The 16,390-nt window shown below is 45.8% G+C and overlaps 1 protein-coding gene across 1 annotated transcript in view; it reads right to left on the bottom strand.

Moving 5' to 3' along the window:
- Positions 1-16,390, bottom strand: part of pola1 (polymerase (DNA directed), alpha 1) — a 66,165-nt gene that overhangs the window by 32,378 nt on the left and 17,397 nt on the right. The window contains exons 27-31 of the mRNA XM_031583843.2: positions 5,313-5,345; positions 4,793-4,885; positions 3,708-3,913; positions 1,563-1,695; positions 1,257-1,388 (exon numbers count right to left, since the gene is read on the bottom strand). Coding sequence (XP_031439703.1) covers positions 1,257-1,388; positions 1,563-1,695; positions 3,708-3,913; positions 4,793-4,885; positions 5,313-5,345 — 597 coding nt within the window. The remainder of the gene's footprint in view (positions 1-1,256; positions 1,389-1,562; positions 1,696-3,707; positions 3,914-4,792; positions 4,886-5,312; positions 5,346-16,390) is intronic.

Here is a 16,390-nt window from a genome sequence, read left to right as displayed (position 1 = left end):
AGATTCTTAGTGAAGCACAAGCACAAGTTTCTCACTAAAATGTAATTGCAAAAGCACTCAGTTCAATGCAACAATGTTCAATGTTCAATATTCAGTGTTGACAGTTTAATAAATCAGACAATGATGGCATAGCGCTGTGTATTACATATTTTTTTCAATCAAAAATGCTTTGCGCTGGTTAGGGGGTACTTGGCTGAAAAAATATTTCACAGGGGGTACATCACTGAAAAAAGGTTGAGAACCACTGCTATAGAGGTCCTTTCTTTTGTCTCCCCCACCACCCCATTCATTTTTGTGAGGCCTACACATACTTTTCTTTACTGTTTTCTTGAAATGTAATAAACTACAAACTCATCTATTCAATGTCATTGATTTAATATGACTTTAACTGATATCATAATGGAATATAGCCAGGACAGCCTTACAGAGTCGCGACACTTTGTGTTGCGTTGCTTCGCGTTGTGTTGCATCGCGTCGTGTTGCATCGCGTCGAGGTCTGTCTGATCCCAAAATTCATAGTTAACCCACCTCTAATTTTACCACTACAGCACTGATCAGATCTGACCGATGGGTTGGAAGTAGTGAGAGGTTACAAAAGGCAGAGTGATTATCAGCTTAGGTTGTTTTTTTAACCTCATGTAAAATCCAAAGTAAGTTTGGGTGAGTATTCCAAACAATAAGTCATAATACCAAGACAGCCACATTTTCTTGGCCAACCTGTGCACACAGCCAATGTTTGAAGCTCTACTCTAAATATTCTCTACAGTTATTTGGTGACATGGAAGGCTAAAAAAAAAAAAGACATGGTTAAGTGACTTCAGGTTGAAGTCCTTTGTGTTCTTCGTGTCACCCATGTGGATTGGGCAATTGGATTTTTGATGTGTTGGTGAAAAGAGCTGAACTAGTATGACAGGACCCTATTTCTCTGAATCTGCTCTTTTGAACCACTTTGCGCAGGTGTAGCAAAATGCTCAGCTAGGGTAAAGCTTTTAAAAAGCTCTGACAGTCCAGAAGTGTCCAGATTAGAAACTATCTTATAGCAGGCTATGCACACATTGGTAGCAAAGTAGCCAGCAACAGTAGGGTTACATTAAGAAACTGGAAGGGCACTCAGAGAGCTCCGCCAAGGCCAAATGTCCAATGCCTGCGGTAGAGAGTACCTGACAGATGACATAGGACACGGTGTCCCCAGCTTTGGTAGACAGTACCTGACAGATGACGTAGGACACGGTGTCCCCGGCTTTGGTAGACAGTACCTGACAGATGACGTAGGACACGGTGTCCCCAGCTTTGACTTTCTTGCCCCCCTGTGAGTTGATCCACAGAGCCACGTGCACGTGGGGAAGACTCTTCTTATCAGGGTAGTCCTGAGGGTCTTTAGTCAGAGCCTGGGGACACACACACACACACACACACACACAGAAATTATGCCATGTTTTTGTACGCAATCTGTGTTTCAATCCATTGTGCTGCAGTACTAGTGTTGTCTATCTGTTAAACATGGATGCGTGCACACACACACACACACACACGCACACGCACACTCCTTAGAGGACGTTTACCTTGTGAATCTCAAACATGTTGAGAGGGACCGCGCTACTGGCCACCTTCTCTCCCACCTCCATCAGGTGCTTCTGGATGTTCTCCACTATGGTGTCTCGGCTCTGGTCAGACAGAATCTGACCAATCACGTAACTGGTGGGGAGAAGTCAACTTCAGCAGGGGAACAAGACAGACTCTAGTTCTGCTGATCTACTTATGTATCCATCTCTCATACATTTACCTACATGTTCATATTTACAGTGCATATTTAATGTTTTACACACATCTTCTCTATCAAGCACATGGGAGTCATGAAACTTTCCTTTATTTTATAATTCATTTAAAATGTGGACATGACTGAGGAAGGCTTACAAGGAATGTGGTGAAACAAATAGAGCTTTAGTAAACACGAGGACAGTCTGTCTCTTCCTGCCCTCCTGTCTCTGTTTGCAGACAGCATTTCATCTCGACACACCGCCAGCTTTGCTGACCAGCAGGCTCTCCGTCTAACCAATTAATGTAATTAGAGCCACTTAATTGAACAAGTTTAATCTACGTGGCCAATCTTTTTTCCCCCCTCCAGACAATGTGCAGCGAGTGCCGCACTCTCTTAACACAGAAAACTCCTCAATATGGAGTATTCATGTTGGCCTACCTAAAGAAGCATTATAGAGGTTTGGTCTAAAACAAGCGAGCTACCTACCTAGAAAGCATGCAAAACCTGGCAAACACCATCAATAGCCCGGTTGGCGCTAATAAAAGCTTGCTAACATGTTAACTGGCGTCTTTTGTCAATGCTATGCTGTAAAGGCTGTTCTTACATTTTTGCAGGGTGTTAAAATTCGACCACAGAACTATATAGTGTATAGCCTGGACAGCTAGTTGGAACGATAGGTGGATTTAACCATAACCATATTCCATCAAACTTAATGTGAAGATTATACCCAAAATAGTTGCTCTTAATTTTTTTTTTTTTTTAAAACATACTTTAAAAACAACTAAAGCAAATTTTACCAAGATGATAAATGGGTTTTTCTGGTAAACTACTTTGCGTGGAATATTGGTGCGGCAAAGGACTCTGGCATCAAAATAAATCAAAAGATAGGCCCCTACTAGTCGGGTTATCCCGTGATCAACTACTTCTTCGGTCCGTCGTCAAAGTTTTCCCTCTCAAAAGAAGATAATGTGAATAAAATAGGGAATTTTATTTTACTTAGTTAATATTTCTGATATTTCTGTTGGACAGGGTGTTGTCACATTTTGGTAGCCGACGGGAAAACTTGATTGTCCTGGTATGTTGGGCTAGTGATTTTGCAAAGCCCTAAGACGGCACAAAAAGGTTAGCCTACTGGGTAGAAGTTAATTCAGACGGAGCTGTAAAGCGCAGCACAGGGAAGCTCACCGTGAGCAGTCTTGCCTGAGGCCCAAATTGCTCTACTGTCACTTCTATTCAAGAGTGTTATTTTACTCACACTTTTGGTGTCAGGCCTGGCGCGGTGTTTTGTGTTGAGGGGAACATTCGGCCTCACACACACACACACTTCTGGCAAAGAAAGGCTGCTGGATGGGGATGTCAGAGCCACAGGTTCTGAAATTGTTCATTCTTCTAAGTTCAGCCTGGGTAACGTGTTCATTGATTGCTCAACTGTAAGTTGAGGGTGCGAAAATAACTAGCTTACCCTTCAGTGACAAACAGACAAAATATCTGAGCTCTCAATCTTCAATAGTCGGTAGATAGTCCAGAGGACAAATGATTTATAAATAGGTAAAGTGTCTAGATATTACAGTACTAGTATAAAGCACAGAGGGCATTCTGGGCAATCATAAAGAGAAACCGCTTTGAACCAGGTGTGAGAAAATTAGCGTCTACCTAAACCAGATGCTGCAAAAACATCAATGGTCTATTTGACCTGATTATCTATTCCATCAGGAAACAAAACAAAACCTCACGGCAGGGGATTCGCATTTGAATACAGACTATGATATCAGTGGGTTGACTGTGAGCTAGTTCTTAGATCCAAGAGGAGGAATATTGCCATCACTTTCACAATAACCCATGCAACTACAGGAATTCCACATTCCAATGATATGCTATGACATAATCTATAATGTGGCATTTCGCAGAGTTCTAAAGTGGCGGTGCTTTGATCGAGTGGTATACTGACTTGCCGCACTCCTTGGCGAGGTCGCACCAGTCCCTGCGCACGATGTCCAGGCCTTTGAGCTCCTGCTTGGTGGTGAAGCGGCCTTCGCCGTGGTGCTCCACCATAAGCGCCGCATACTTCTTCTTCTTCAGCAGCAGCAGCGACTTGAACACGCCGTCAATGTCGATCTCCAGCAGCTTGTACAACTTGTTCACCTCACTCTTCACCTGGAGACGCCCCACCACAGACACACACACGCACACACACACACACACACACACACACACACGCAGTCTCAGGTTTAGTACTGCTTTGGTTTACATTTTTTTCAAACAACACACAGATGACAAAGCAATACATCAAATATACTGAAACTGAGAATTAAGATTCCTGTTATGCAAAGGAATATGCAGAAACTATCATCTACTGTTCCAGTATTTTTTCATTATTAGTACATCCAGATAATTGTTAATGTTATTATCCTGCAATTACAGGACTCTATTCAGTAAATATGCAATATTGAAAAGTGCTCATGCCATAAATAGAATCTTAACCATTATTTTGCTGGGCATTAAGCCTGTGAAAGACGTTTGGCACTGATTTGACAACATTTCACAGTTTTATGACACCATGGGCTGGATCTAAACAAAGCGAGATCTAAGCCACAAAGCAAAGCTGAACACCAAATTGACTCCTATTCAATACCAACCACTGCTACACAGCGAGCGCCTAAGAGGTGGGGTATTTATGCTAAATGGAATGGAATTCTTGGTGACTAACCGCTTCAAAAAAGGGCCTTTAAATCACAACGGTGTATTAAGACGTGTATTTGTTTCTGCCACACAAATAAGTGGCATGTGAAGTGCTTTGAATAGGCGAAGTGAAATACATGGCTAGTGATGCCTAAAGAAGGTAAGAAGCTGTGACCGGACCCACACAGATTAAGAAAGACTGGGACAAATGGAATGTATCGCTTCCATGAGGTTTCATTGAATTCAACCGACGAGGGTTCAAATGTCTCTGTGTTGATAATGAGCAGACATGTTCAGGTGACTTTCACTGTGACTGCATAGCACTGGAGTGGTTTGCTTTTAGCTGTTGTTTACCTTGTTGCCAAGTTTGAAGACCTCGTCCAGGTTGGTGCTGTTGGTGTTAATCATAATGGAATCTGTGTCTCCATAAATTACATCCAGGTTCATCTAGAGACAGACAGGGAGTGAGAGAGAGAGAGAGAGAGAGAGAGAGAGAGAGGGAACGAGAGGAATCCAAAAGAGAGACAGAAAAAGAATGAGGACACATATGTATGAGAGAAAGGGAAAGCGAGAGACAGACAGACATCCGGGGGAAGAGAAAGAGAGAGTGGAAAAAATAAAAGAGAGCGCAGAAAAGCCTGTAAGTGCCGTCAGTGGGCTTCAACAGTGGATCAGAGTGACAGGGAAAGGCACACCTGAGTTACAGTCCTCTATGAATCGAGCTGTCAGCCTCGGGCTTAGGGCCCTGACGAAACAATAACACAAAGCCGGCTTCTCTGTCCAGCAGAGACGGCGGCAAAGGGAACAAAACAACGGTGAAGGTCGTGAGGCTTTTTAGGAGCACTGCGGCGCTTGCCACCAAGTCATTACTCACCCTCTGCACCATGTCTTTCGTATGCAACAGGATCTGGAGAAAAAGAAAAGCAAAAACACAGAAGTTTAAGTTGTTAAGGGTGTCATTTAAATAACGGCCTTCTGACATATCTCTATAACACACACACACACACACACACAATGCATTAAGGTTACAAAACTTTCAGTTGCATCTGAGCCTCTGTTGGGGGGGAGTGGCTTGAGGAATTACTTTGCTGGTCAATATCTTGCTCAAAACCAAGTAAAGAGGCCATACGAATCTCTGTCCCTCCACCCTGGTGTGCGATGGACATCATGCCGTTTACAGCGAGAGCTCATAATAAGGCTCTTGCTGACGAATGTCCCGTTTCTAAATGTGACTCTCCTATTCATCATGAACACATACATTGGCTAAGATGCTGCTCCCCAATGGACACCAAAGTGCTTATGGAATTATATATCTTCAAAGAGGCGGTGGAAGCTAAAATGGACACAAGCTCAACAGATGCCCTATATGTTACCACAGCCACACAGTTCTAGAGACCAATCAACATGCCATACATGGCGAGGACAAAACAATCAAATTACAAATAAGGACAAGTACGGAAACACTCGGGTCTAATTCAGTAAACACTGCAATCAGTCATCTGACCACAGAAACAGAACAAGCTTATAGCAGCTTTCCCCCATAGACAGCTTGTACAACACACACACACACACACACACACACCTGCCAACCAGCCAGTGGCACAAGATCTGTGCAGTCATGTACACACACATGCTAGCTTGCACGCAAGCACACACATACACAAAGAATTTAATTAGCAAATCTATTCAGTAATTCAACACTTAGCAATGGGGGGAATGAAAGCACCTTGGTGATTTGCTTTTAAATGGAGGATAATTGGCTAAGAGGGCTATTAGCGGCTCTGAAATGGCGCTCCAAACCCACACACCAGCCGAGTCATAATAATGCCTAATAGCCTTAATCACGAGTGGCCTGTGCGATGGACGAATACTGGAAAGAGGGAGATAGTGGGGTAGAGCGAGAGAAGTGTGTGTGTGTGTGTGTGTGTGTGTGTGTGTATGTGTGCGTGCGTTGGAGGTGGGGGGCTGTCCAGCTGCAGAGGTAGATTCATCATAACTACAGCTGCCAAGAGAGAGAGAGAAAAAACAAAAAAAAATGAAAGATGGAAAGAAAGATGGAAAAAAAGATGGATAGAGATTAAAAGAGTCAATATTTAGGTAACAAAGAGAACGTGTAGTTTAACAGCACTAAACTGTCACGTTTGACCCCGTCATAGTAAACACTGGTGATGAATTTATTCTCAGAGGGGAAGAACGATGAAGAACAGCAGTGTAGAGTTAATGGGAGAGTAAGCGGTTACTTAGGGTTTCTACTGCTGTGTGTGTGTGTGTGTGTGTGTGTGTGTGTGTGTGTGTGTGTGCGGTGGGGTGACCTCTGAGAGAGAGGGATGCGGACAGCTGGGCAGCGCCGACCGAGGGTTTTAAGGCCGCTAATCTGAGGCCCGACAGTAACGGGGACACACTGCAGCCTGTCAGCAGCAATTGAGCAAACCCTCGTCATCTGTGCAGCTACCTCATCCTGGACCTCTGAGCAGCATGCACTCACATAGGAACACACACATATGCGCACACACTTACAGAGCTCCCTCTCGAACTCACAACCACAGTGGTGGGTGCCAGGTGTAAACACACAAACACACTACAGTTACGTTCTACACACAACCCATCAACATACAAGTTATGTAGTATATACACACACACACCCCCCAGACACAAACCAATCGTTACATACAAATACAGAAACTCAGACCCCTTTTGCTCATGAACGCACACACACACACACACACACACACGAGACACAGCCTAATAGTCATGCTCACACGCTGAAACAAACACACAAACTCTTCCCCCTTCCACTCACGGGTCCATCCACACACTTCCAAACACACACACTCAGAGGGTTACGCGCTGCAGTCCAAGCCAGGCCAGACCCTGTGCTCCCCGCAGGGACAAGGACGCGGCTATTTCCGAGGCAGAGGCTCCACTCCTTGAAACTGGAGCGGGACCTTAAGCATGCTTTATGAGGTGCCACATTCCGGTGAGGGGGAAGCAAGAGGTCGCATTTGAGTAATTACAGCACAGCCCTCTGAATTAGCCGGCACGGCCAAGGTCACTTCGAAAACACACCGCAATCAGCAACTGAAAGAGCCGATTGTCACACCCACACATGCACGCACAAACATACACACCACAAACACAAAGAACAGATGGATGTGAACCATCTGTGTTCTGCAATTATCTCCAAACAGGAGCACAGGGAGCATCAGTACTGGGTACTGGGAGTCGGTGTCAATATACAATATCCAACGGGCTTTCTATTAGCATAAAAGACTTAACGCAGCAATACGGAGTTCTGTTCCAAAACTAGTAAGCTGACTACCTAAAAGGCGTGCAAAAACCTTGCAAACACCACCAACAGCCCAGCTGACACTGATAGAAGCACACTAACTGGTGTCTTTTGGCAGTATAGCTGCCAATGTCATGTATGTGAAAGCTTTTCTTCCATTTTTGCAGGGTGTTCCAGCCCGGTACACAGAACTAAATAGGGCATATCCTGGATGGCTAGTGGGGAAGACACAGGTGTTTATCTGTCCTTCACATGACCATATGCCTATGAATTGTCTGAGGAGACGGTGCTAGTATCTGGGGGGGGGGAACTAGCCCTGCAGGCTAATTTGCAGAGCCACACTAACGACGGCGCTGTGGCGGTGCTAACTTCAGGGCCGGTCGCATTAGTGCTCGACCTTGAGCAGGTGCTGGCTCACTTCACACATGGCCATAAAGTTCAGTCACTTAGCGCCGCCACTGAATTAGCTGGTTCACTTTAGCGTGGCTAACAAGAGCAGAGCAGGGGGGTGGGGTGGGGGGATGGAGAGCAAGAGTCAGAAGTGTGAGAGAAGGACAGAACAAAAAGCAAGAAAGAGAGAGCAAGAGTGAGAACAGAATGGGAGGGAGAGCGAGAGAGCGTGGGGTGATGAGTTGGGTTATGTGTCGATGGGTTTCCATGGCCTGTGTATGTTAGTCTGTTTTGACAGCAAAGACAGCTATAAGCGGGGGTCTAGGGCGGGCAGGGGTGAAGGCATCTGAAAGACTAGCCGTTTGACCCTGGTTCAGGAATGGTGCGGCGGGCGGGAGGGGGGCTCATCTTTAAACACATGCCGCCCTGCACACATCTAAACACCGAGGCCAGACGGGCACACCAGCTGTACCACCACCGCTGGCACTGCCAACTGGTGCAGTTAAAACTCGGAATCAACGACCAGAACGCATAAATTTGACACACCTATCGTATTATTATATTATGGAAATATTAAATTGGGATTAGACGTGGCAAGGGTGCAATTTCTGCTCCAGCTTTGATGGTGCAGTAAGACAAAATCCATAAATGATTCCGGGAGAATTCTGATATCACACTTTCATTTTGGCAGACAGATCAGTCACGTGGCCAAGGCACTTTAGTTTGAGACACCCCAGTTGGAAAACAGGAAAGAGTGTCATCAGTACTGCCATCTTTTTTACGGAAATTGCCATACAGCTGTTTTACTTCTAAGTGAGAAATCCAATTGATTTGGGGTGAGCGCAGCATTGACATGCTGCCATCATGCATACAAACTAGTTACGGTCTACATGTGGAAATCTAAATGACAGAAAAGTTAATCAAAGTAAGGTTTCTTGAACAAACATAATCCGGTCCTAAACAGTGCCATCTGACCATCCTTGGTAACTAGCGCCCTAAAAGTCATTCCCCAACTGTAATGTTGCCCTGACATGTGGCAGACCAAGACATACCGTACCATTAATGATACACCAAACCACTGATCCACAGGCAGGATGAATAGGGGTTTTGGTGGCATGTGACCCGTCCTATATGATAATGGGTGCGTGTATCCGTATAAAGTGTGCGTATATCCAATATAAACCGTCGCCATTTAAACTCTCTGCTTGAACAGCTACATCCAACCTTGAAGCAGTGCTTCAGCTGGCAGTGAGGGGAAAAGAAAGCGAAAAAAACCCATAACAGAAGAAAAAAAAAACACTGCAGAACATGAAACCCTTATTGAGCAAATACTGCTATACCACAAAGACTAACATGATCTGACTTTTATTGTTAGGTTTTGTTTGGTCTCTTTGTTATAGGCAGTTTTCCCGTTTTTCCATTTACACTCACAGGGACTATCTGTGGAAAATGCGCTCATGTCCTTTCTGTTATATTTGGACAGACTTTTGTTCAGCTTTGACTGAAAGTTAAAGCATGGGGGTGTGATGTTCCATGAACACAGGGTACTTTAAAGACACGTGACTGGAATGAGTGCCATCCACAGCCTATATGCCATAACACTAATGAAATTACGCCACTGTGACGCTAGAAACGATACATGTTTTCCATTGAAGGGCCTGAGTGAAATACTTCTTAGCGTCCCGGACAATATACCCACATACAAATACAGTTGCTGTAAACTGTGTGGGCCACAATGAGCCATTGGAAAAAAGGGTTACATCGAGCAGACACACACTCGACTTGAAACTGCCACAGTTGTGCAATTACAAAATGGCCTGGATTACCACATTTGCACCTGTGTGCTCTGTGGGCCCGTGCAGCCCGAGGCCTCGCTGACAAATGCAGGCGTAATGAGTAATGCTCGTGAACAGGGCAACTGGAGGTGCCGCCGAATCAACAGCTGACTACCATTTACACACATACAGACAGGGCACTGACAACATGATGGGGGTCGAGAGAGGAACATGCATATAGCCCATGGTCAAAGATATCATGGGAGAGAGAAAACAAACAGACAGACACAGACACAGACACAGACAGACAGACAGACAGACAGACAGACAGACAGACAGACAGACAGACAGACAGACAGACAGACAGACAGACAGACAGACAGACAGACAGACAGGGAGAATTCTACAGTGATCCATTAGCACAGCACTTAGCCACACTAATTGTGGTATGATTGCCAATAATCGTCTGTGTTGGTCACTTACTGCCCAGCGCCCAGTGACTGCACTAATAGATACTTAAATATAGATAGCCAAATATCTTGCGTATCCAAAAGGATGTAGGTCAAATACCTCTCTATGAGCGACTTCAGATAAGCGATCAGATAAGCGACAGATCAGATCACATTAGCTCTTACCCAATGTGAATTAATGCAGGAAGAAACACAGTTTGAGCAATAGACGCTTCTAACCCCCCCCCAAAAAAAAAAAAAAAAAACACCCCCTTCTCCTCCTAAGCCTCCTCCATGCGCTCAGAGGATGGGCATCCAGCCCCTACCAAACTCGTCCCCCCGCCCCAGCTTCTAGATCAGAGGGCCCATGTTAAGCCGGGCAGCGGCACACAAACCTTGTAAAAGAGAGTATCTGGTGACAATTGTTTTGAGAAGCGCCCCACTGAAGAGCATTTTGAGGATGACAGGCTGCTGCCTGAAATAGCCAGGGCTGTGCAGCGCTGTCAGGGTGATCTACGTCTGCTGTCATCTCTCTATCCCACCAGTCCTGCTTGCTCACACACACACACACACACACACACACACACACACACACACACACACACACACACACACACACACACACACACACACACACACACACACACACACACACACACACACACACACACACACACACACACACACACACACACACACACACACACACACACACACACACAAAAATGCAACACACCAATTCTCCTCCATAAGCATAAACCATTTTCCTCTAACATCCATACACAGGGCACGCACTGTGGCACACCTAGCTCCTTTGAATGGACGTGAATGTTTGCAACATTCGGCACTGCTGTCAGTTTGTGTTTAATGTTAGCTGAACAGCTACAAATAGCTTATATCTGTGTGAACAGACACATATGATGTGATAAGTGCACTTCCTTCCTTTTCATTCATTCATTTCATTGCTCACATCAAGTAGCCTTGAACTATAAAATAACGAGCCAACGTATAAAATCAATCAAATGTATAACGAAGACTGCTACCAATAACATCAACAGCAGAGTAAATAGAACTTGGCTTCTATTTCTGTTGTTTCTACTGGCACAGATTCAGAAATGAAGAGCTATCCAGGAAAGGTTAGTGTCATGTCAGTGACCAAGACTTGAGGTACTACTGTACAAAGGGTTGATTTGAGATACCATTCTAATAGACCTAGAAGCCTATTGTGTGTGTGGTATGAGCAGAAATTAAATCAGAGAATGTCGGCAATACCATAACACTTATCAGTTCTGCCAGTTTCCTTGAATTTCATTTCTGTATTATATTAGACCCTATTATTCATATCCTTTTTGTTCTCGACAAATTGTAGGCTGCAAGACTTTCTGAATGGGAAAGACGAAGGGAGTTTGAGAAGAGTGAACACAGGGCTGTGCTTAGGGTATTTTAAGCAATTTTCACCAGAGAAAGGTAATGGAAAAAGCAGCAGCATACCTTGATATCTAGATATGTGCGAACACCTATACTTGTGTGCAAGTGACAGTACCTCCATTTTAGCATGATGCTACACTCATATTGGATCAAATCTGTTCATAAATGTTCACTATTGTACTCAAGCATACAAAGCATTGCTCTAAACTATTAAATGTCATTATTATTCCAACAGGTTTTCCCATTCACACACACTTTCTCACAGATTGACTTAGTGTCACTCATATTTAATGCTGCACTGTGCTAAACAAGTGGGACACTGGAGCTGCGAACCACAACGTTGAATCAAACCTGGCAACCTGAAGCTGACAAATATATAGGTCTATGTATTAAGACCACATTTACACATAGCCGGGTATTTACAGAAACGAATATTTCTGCCCCTCCGTTTTCAAAAATAACGTCGTACACACAACATCGTTTTAAAAAAAGTTTCTGTTTACATGAGCCCGCATAAATACGCCCTTCTATGGAGGGATGCAGTAACTCCGAAAGAGACAGTAGTAATGAGCGCGACATTCAGAAGTTCTCATGCCATTAGTCCGGGAGGACGACTTCTTTCTCGAAGTTTTCCCACCAGACAGCAGTTCGCCCTGGTCGGATCCAAAACCGTCGGCGGCGACGTTGGCAGGCAATGTAGCCTACGTCTTGGGAGTGAAAGCAGTAGAAAGACTGCTGACCTCCGTGCAGTTCTTCGCCTCTGCTCCTCCATATAGAAAAGCAGTTGTGTTTGTAAATACAAACAGGCGTTTGCATTAACGTATAAATGAGCACTACCTTAACAGCATCCATGATCAGTAAGCAAACTAACTGTAAACAATAGGACGCTCACATGATGTGATGCATTTTTAGTCGCATACTGTGACGTTTGAGAACCTAAAACTCCGTTTGACCTAGTTCACACGCAAACACAAAAACGGAGTTTTCAGAAATCTCCACTTTGGCCGGAGTTTTTAGAAATGATCGTTTTCCGTGATAAAACCTCCGTTTTCGTGTAAATGAAAGGCCAAAACGCATGAAAATATATGCGTTTTCCCATCGTGTAAACGGGGTATAAGACTCACTGGTTCCCTTCAGTTGAATGCTGGAAACTCAGCTGGCCCAAGCAGTGGGCTCTGAGGCCTGCCATAGCAGATTCCACAGCGCTACTCTCACACTAGGCTGGGCCTCTTGAGGGGGAAAATATCCCTGCCAATCCCCACCCCTGATTGGACACGAGCGCCTGAAATCACTTGAGCGGCAGGCTGGCATCCTGGGCACGAGTGCCCGTCTCCACAGTATAAATACCCTACAGCGAGGGCATCGGAGCGCAAATATATTAATCAGATCCTATTCTCTGTGGCCTTGTGTGTTCGTGTGCACACGACACACACACACACACACACACACACACACACACACACACACACACACACACACACACACACACACACACACACACACACACACACACACACACACACACACACACACACACACACACACACACACACACACACACGAGGCACCTGTTGCGTGGAATCCTCGACACACCGCACTTCAACGTAAAGCTGGCTCAGTTACAGGGCAAGTGTCCAACTTTGATTTGAGTTGTTAATTGTCTTTGTATGCAGTCCCCTTTCAACACACACACACACAGGCACACACAGACCTACATGATGCACGAGTATGAATGTGTCCTGACTCATGAAGGCTATAAGCACCTCACGCTATCCCCACACCCATGACTGAAGTGGTTGAGCCCTGCCCAGTCTCACTTCTTCCCCGTGGGGCTCAGGGACGCTACTCTCCCCCCACGCCCTGAGTGTCAGATCCACGTTACACAGCAGCCCATAATAGGCTCCATTATCCACACAATAGAGATTGACACCTACAACACACATAGGGTGATGTGATCCCGCTCCACCTTTTCACAGACGGGCTGAGTATCCATGTCAGGGCACGAGGGGTGTACATGCCCCCTCTTTTTCAGTCTCTCTCTCCCCTTCCCCCTCTCGCTCACAACCCCCCCCCCCCACCCCACACACACATTCAAGGCCAGGTCTTAAGTGTGACCTCATTAAGAAGCCATAAGGGACAGCTATGAGCCTCAGGAGACAGGAGGCATTACGTTACTGCCTCATGTCTTTCAGCTGACACCGGTCTGGGGGGGGGGCGTAGTGCTCAAATGAGATGCTGGCTCTGACATGTGGATTTCAAGACGCCATTTTGGCTCCAGCAGCAGGAGGCAAGGATTGCAGAAGCAGCGCCACTTCAACACTCTGGCCATTTCAGAGCCAGTAATTAAGTTACTGAAGCAATCCCTCTGGAGAAAGGGAGCCTAATAAAATGTGGAGCAGAGGATTGTGGGAGACAGCGAAAGCTGCTGCCTCCCTCCCCTGTACCGCTCAAAAGGGGCTAACTTGATCACACGCTCAAATCCAAAAATATTCTTCAGTCCCCGTGACTATTTGTTAAGTCCAGCAATATCAGGAGTAAATCCCGGTCCTAAAGATCGAGGGGGTCGGATGGTACGTGCAACAATGTTGACTACCCTACACACACACACACACACACACACACAGTGGGCGTTATTTGGTCTTCTTCCTGGAAGTTTATAAATGACCTTTGTGGTTCTGACAACTGTGAGTACAGAACTTGAGTGTGATGGGAGGGCAATGTTTACTCAGATCCCCTCACAACACACACACACACACACACACACACACAACACACACACACACACACACACACGCCTATTAGTCTACAACCACAGGCATGCATCTCTTTTTTTTCCACCCTCTTTCTGCATAAGGATTGTCAGCCAGTGACGGGATAATGGCTTTTGTTTCGTCCCCGTCCCTTAACACATCCCAGCCGAGGGGGCAAAGGATGGCGGCATAGCAGGGGTCAGAGGTCAAGCTCACTAGCATTCCAGGACCATCAGCAGGCCCAGGCAAACAGGAGTCGTAAACATCACTCGATTAACCTCCCGTACCCATGGTGCCCCCCTTCCACTCCCAGCACGCACACACACACACACACACACACACACACACACACACACACACACACACACACACACACACACACACACACAACTCCACAGCTGAGGGGACAATTCTTCACACTGGCCGCCACACAAAGGGACCGAAAATAAAAAGGGAGGAGCGTTCGACAACGAGGACGACATCAATCAGGCCAGGCTGCTCAGCGAGTAACACTAACCCTCCATTCCACTCCGTGCCTGGCATGCCAGGGACGCCCCGGGCTTGCACATGAACAAATGTTTCCCTGGAAAGGTCAAAGTGCGGGCGATCGGGAGAAAGAGCAGGAGAGGGGGGGGGGGGCGCGTTCCACGCCTGTGCTAGTTAAGGGCTGAGTTCTGTTGGCCTTCGCTGGAAGCTCAGATCTGGGACTTCCCCTGGCTCCCAACAGTGTGATACACCCAGTAAGCCTGGGAGAACAGTTCCCATATAGAATATCAATGCGCGCTTGAAATTGTGAGCCTGTTCATCAAAGGGACAGGCTTGTCTGCAATGTACATAATCTTCATATTGTGGCGTGTTATAAGTCTCGTGATGTTCCTGTATGGTTCAGTAACAAAATTCAACCCAAACGCTACTAGAGTGGGTATCTCTGGAGGCCACAGCATGTACTACCATGTTACTCGTGTCAAACTATTCTATTCTATTTGGGATTTATATGGATCTGCTATACGCAGCCTTGTGACAGAATGTGATCAATGGAAGAAACTTTATCAACAGAAACATTCTTAACAGACAGACAGGGAACCACCAACAGGAAGTTGGCTCCACTGCCCCATTTCCTACCCAAGGGATATTCATCAAAACCTGGTATAGGACCCTGTCCCAGGCTCCTCAAAGGGGTTCAATCAATCAATCAATCAATCAATTCAATCTTATATAGCGCTTCTCTATATACCCGAAGTCGCTTTACAGAGTCCAGAGTCCAGTTGTCATTCATACACAGTCATACCGGTGGTGGTAAGCTACCTCAGTAGCCACAGCTGCCCTGGGGCAGACTGACAGAAGTTCAAGACTGACAGCCCGGGTTCACATCGGGCTGATGGACCCAAGAACTGTAGCCCTGCTGTACGTCACATTCCTGCTCATTTGCAGAACCCTCTACATAAGCAGTATTCTTCGCCCAATGATCCTCTTGTGGGCCACAGTGGTAAAGAGGTGGATGGCATCTCTGAATAACCATCTAAAGCTGTAACGCCAGGTGCCTCGGCTTCAGGGCAAGGCTCCGATACCTTCAGAGAGACAGTACCCCTGACCCTCCACCAGGAGTTCCGTGTCTCCACACAGTGTCAGCTTTGACACCCTAATCTCAGATGACACCCTTCGAACATTGCTCAACCTCCACTCCACTGAACAAAACAACACCAAAAAGGAGTCTGCTATGTCAACATCAGGTTCATCTGATGCCGCTGGGAATGTTGACAGGGCCATGCATGACTCCTTAACTCAGAGCAAGCCTTATCAGGTATCCAATCCAAAACAATCATAGGGTACAGGATTCACACTGTGAAAGAACTGATCAGATCACCAGCCAAAAC

The sequence above is a fragment of the Clupea harengus genome, chromosome 17 (genome assembly GCF_900700415.2).
Source record: "Clupea harengus chromosome 17, Ch_v2.0.2, whole genome shotgun sequence".
NCBI lineage: Eukaryota > Metazoa > Chordata > Actinopteri > Clupeiformes > Clupeidae > Clupea > Clupea harengus.
The sequence above is the reverse complement of the archived record's forward strand: the minus strand, read 5'-3'. Positions and strand labels throughout refer to the sequence as shown.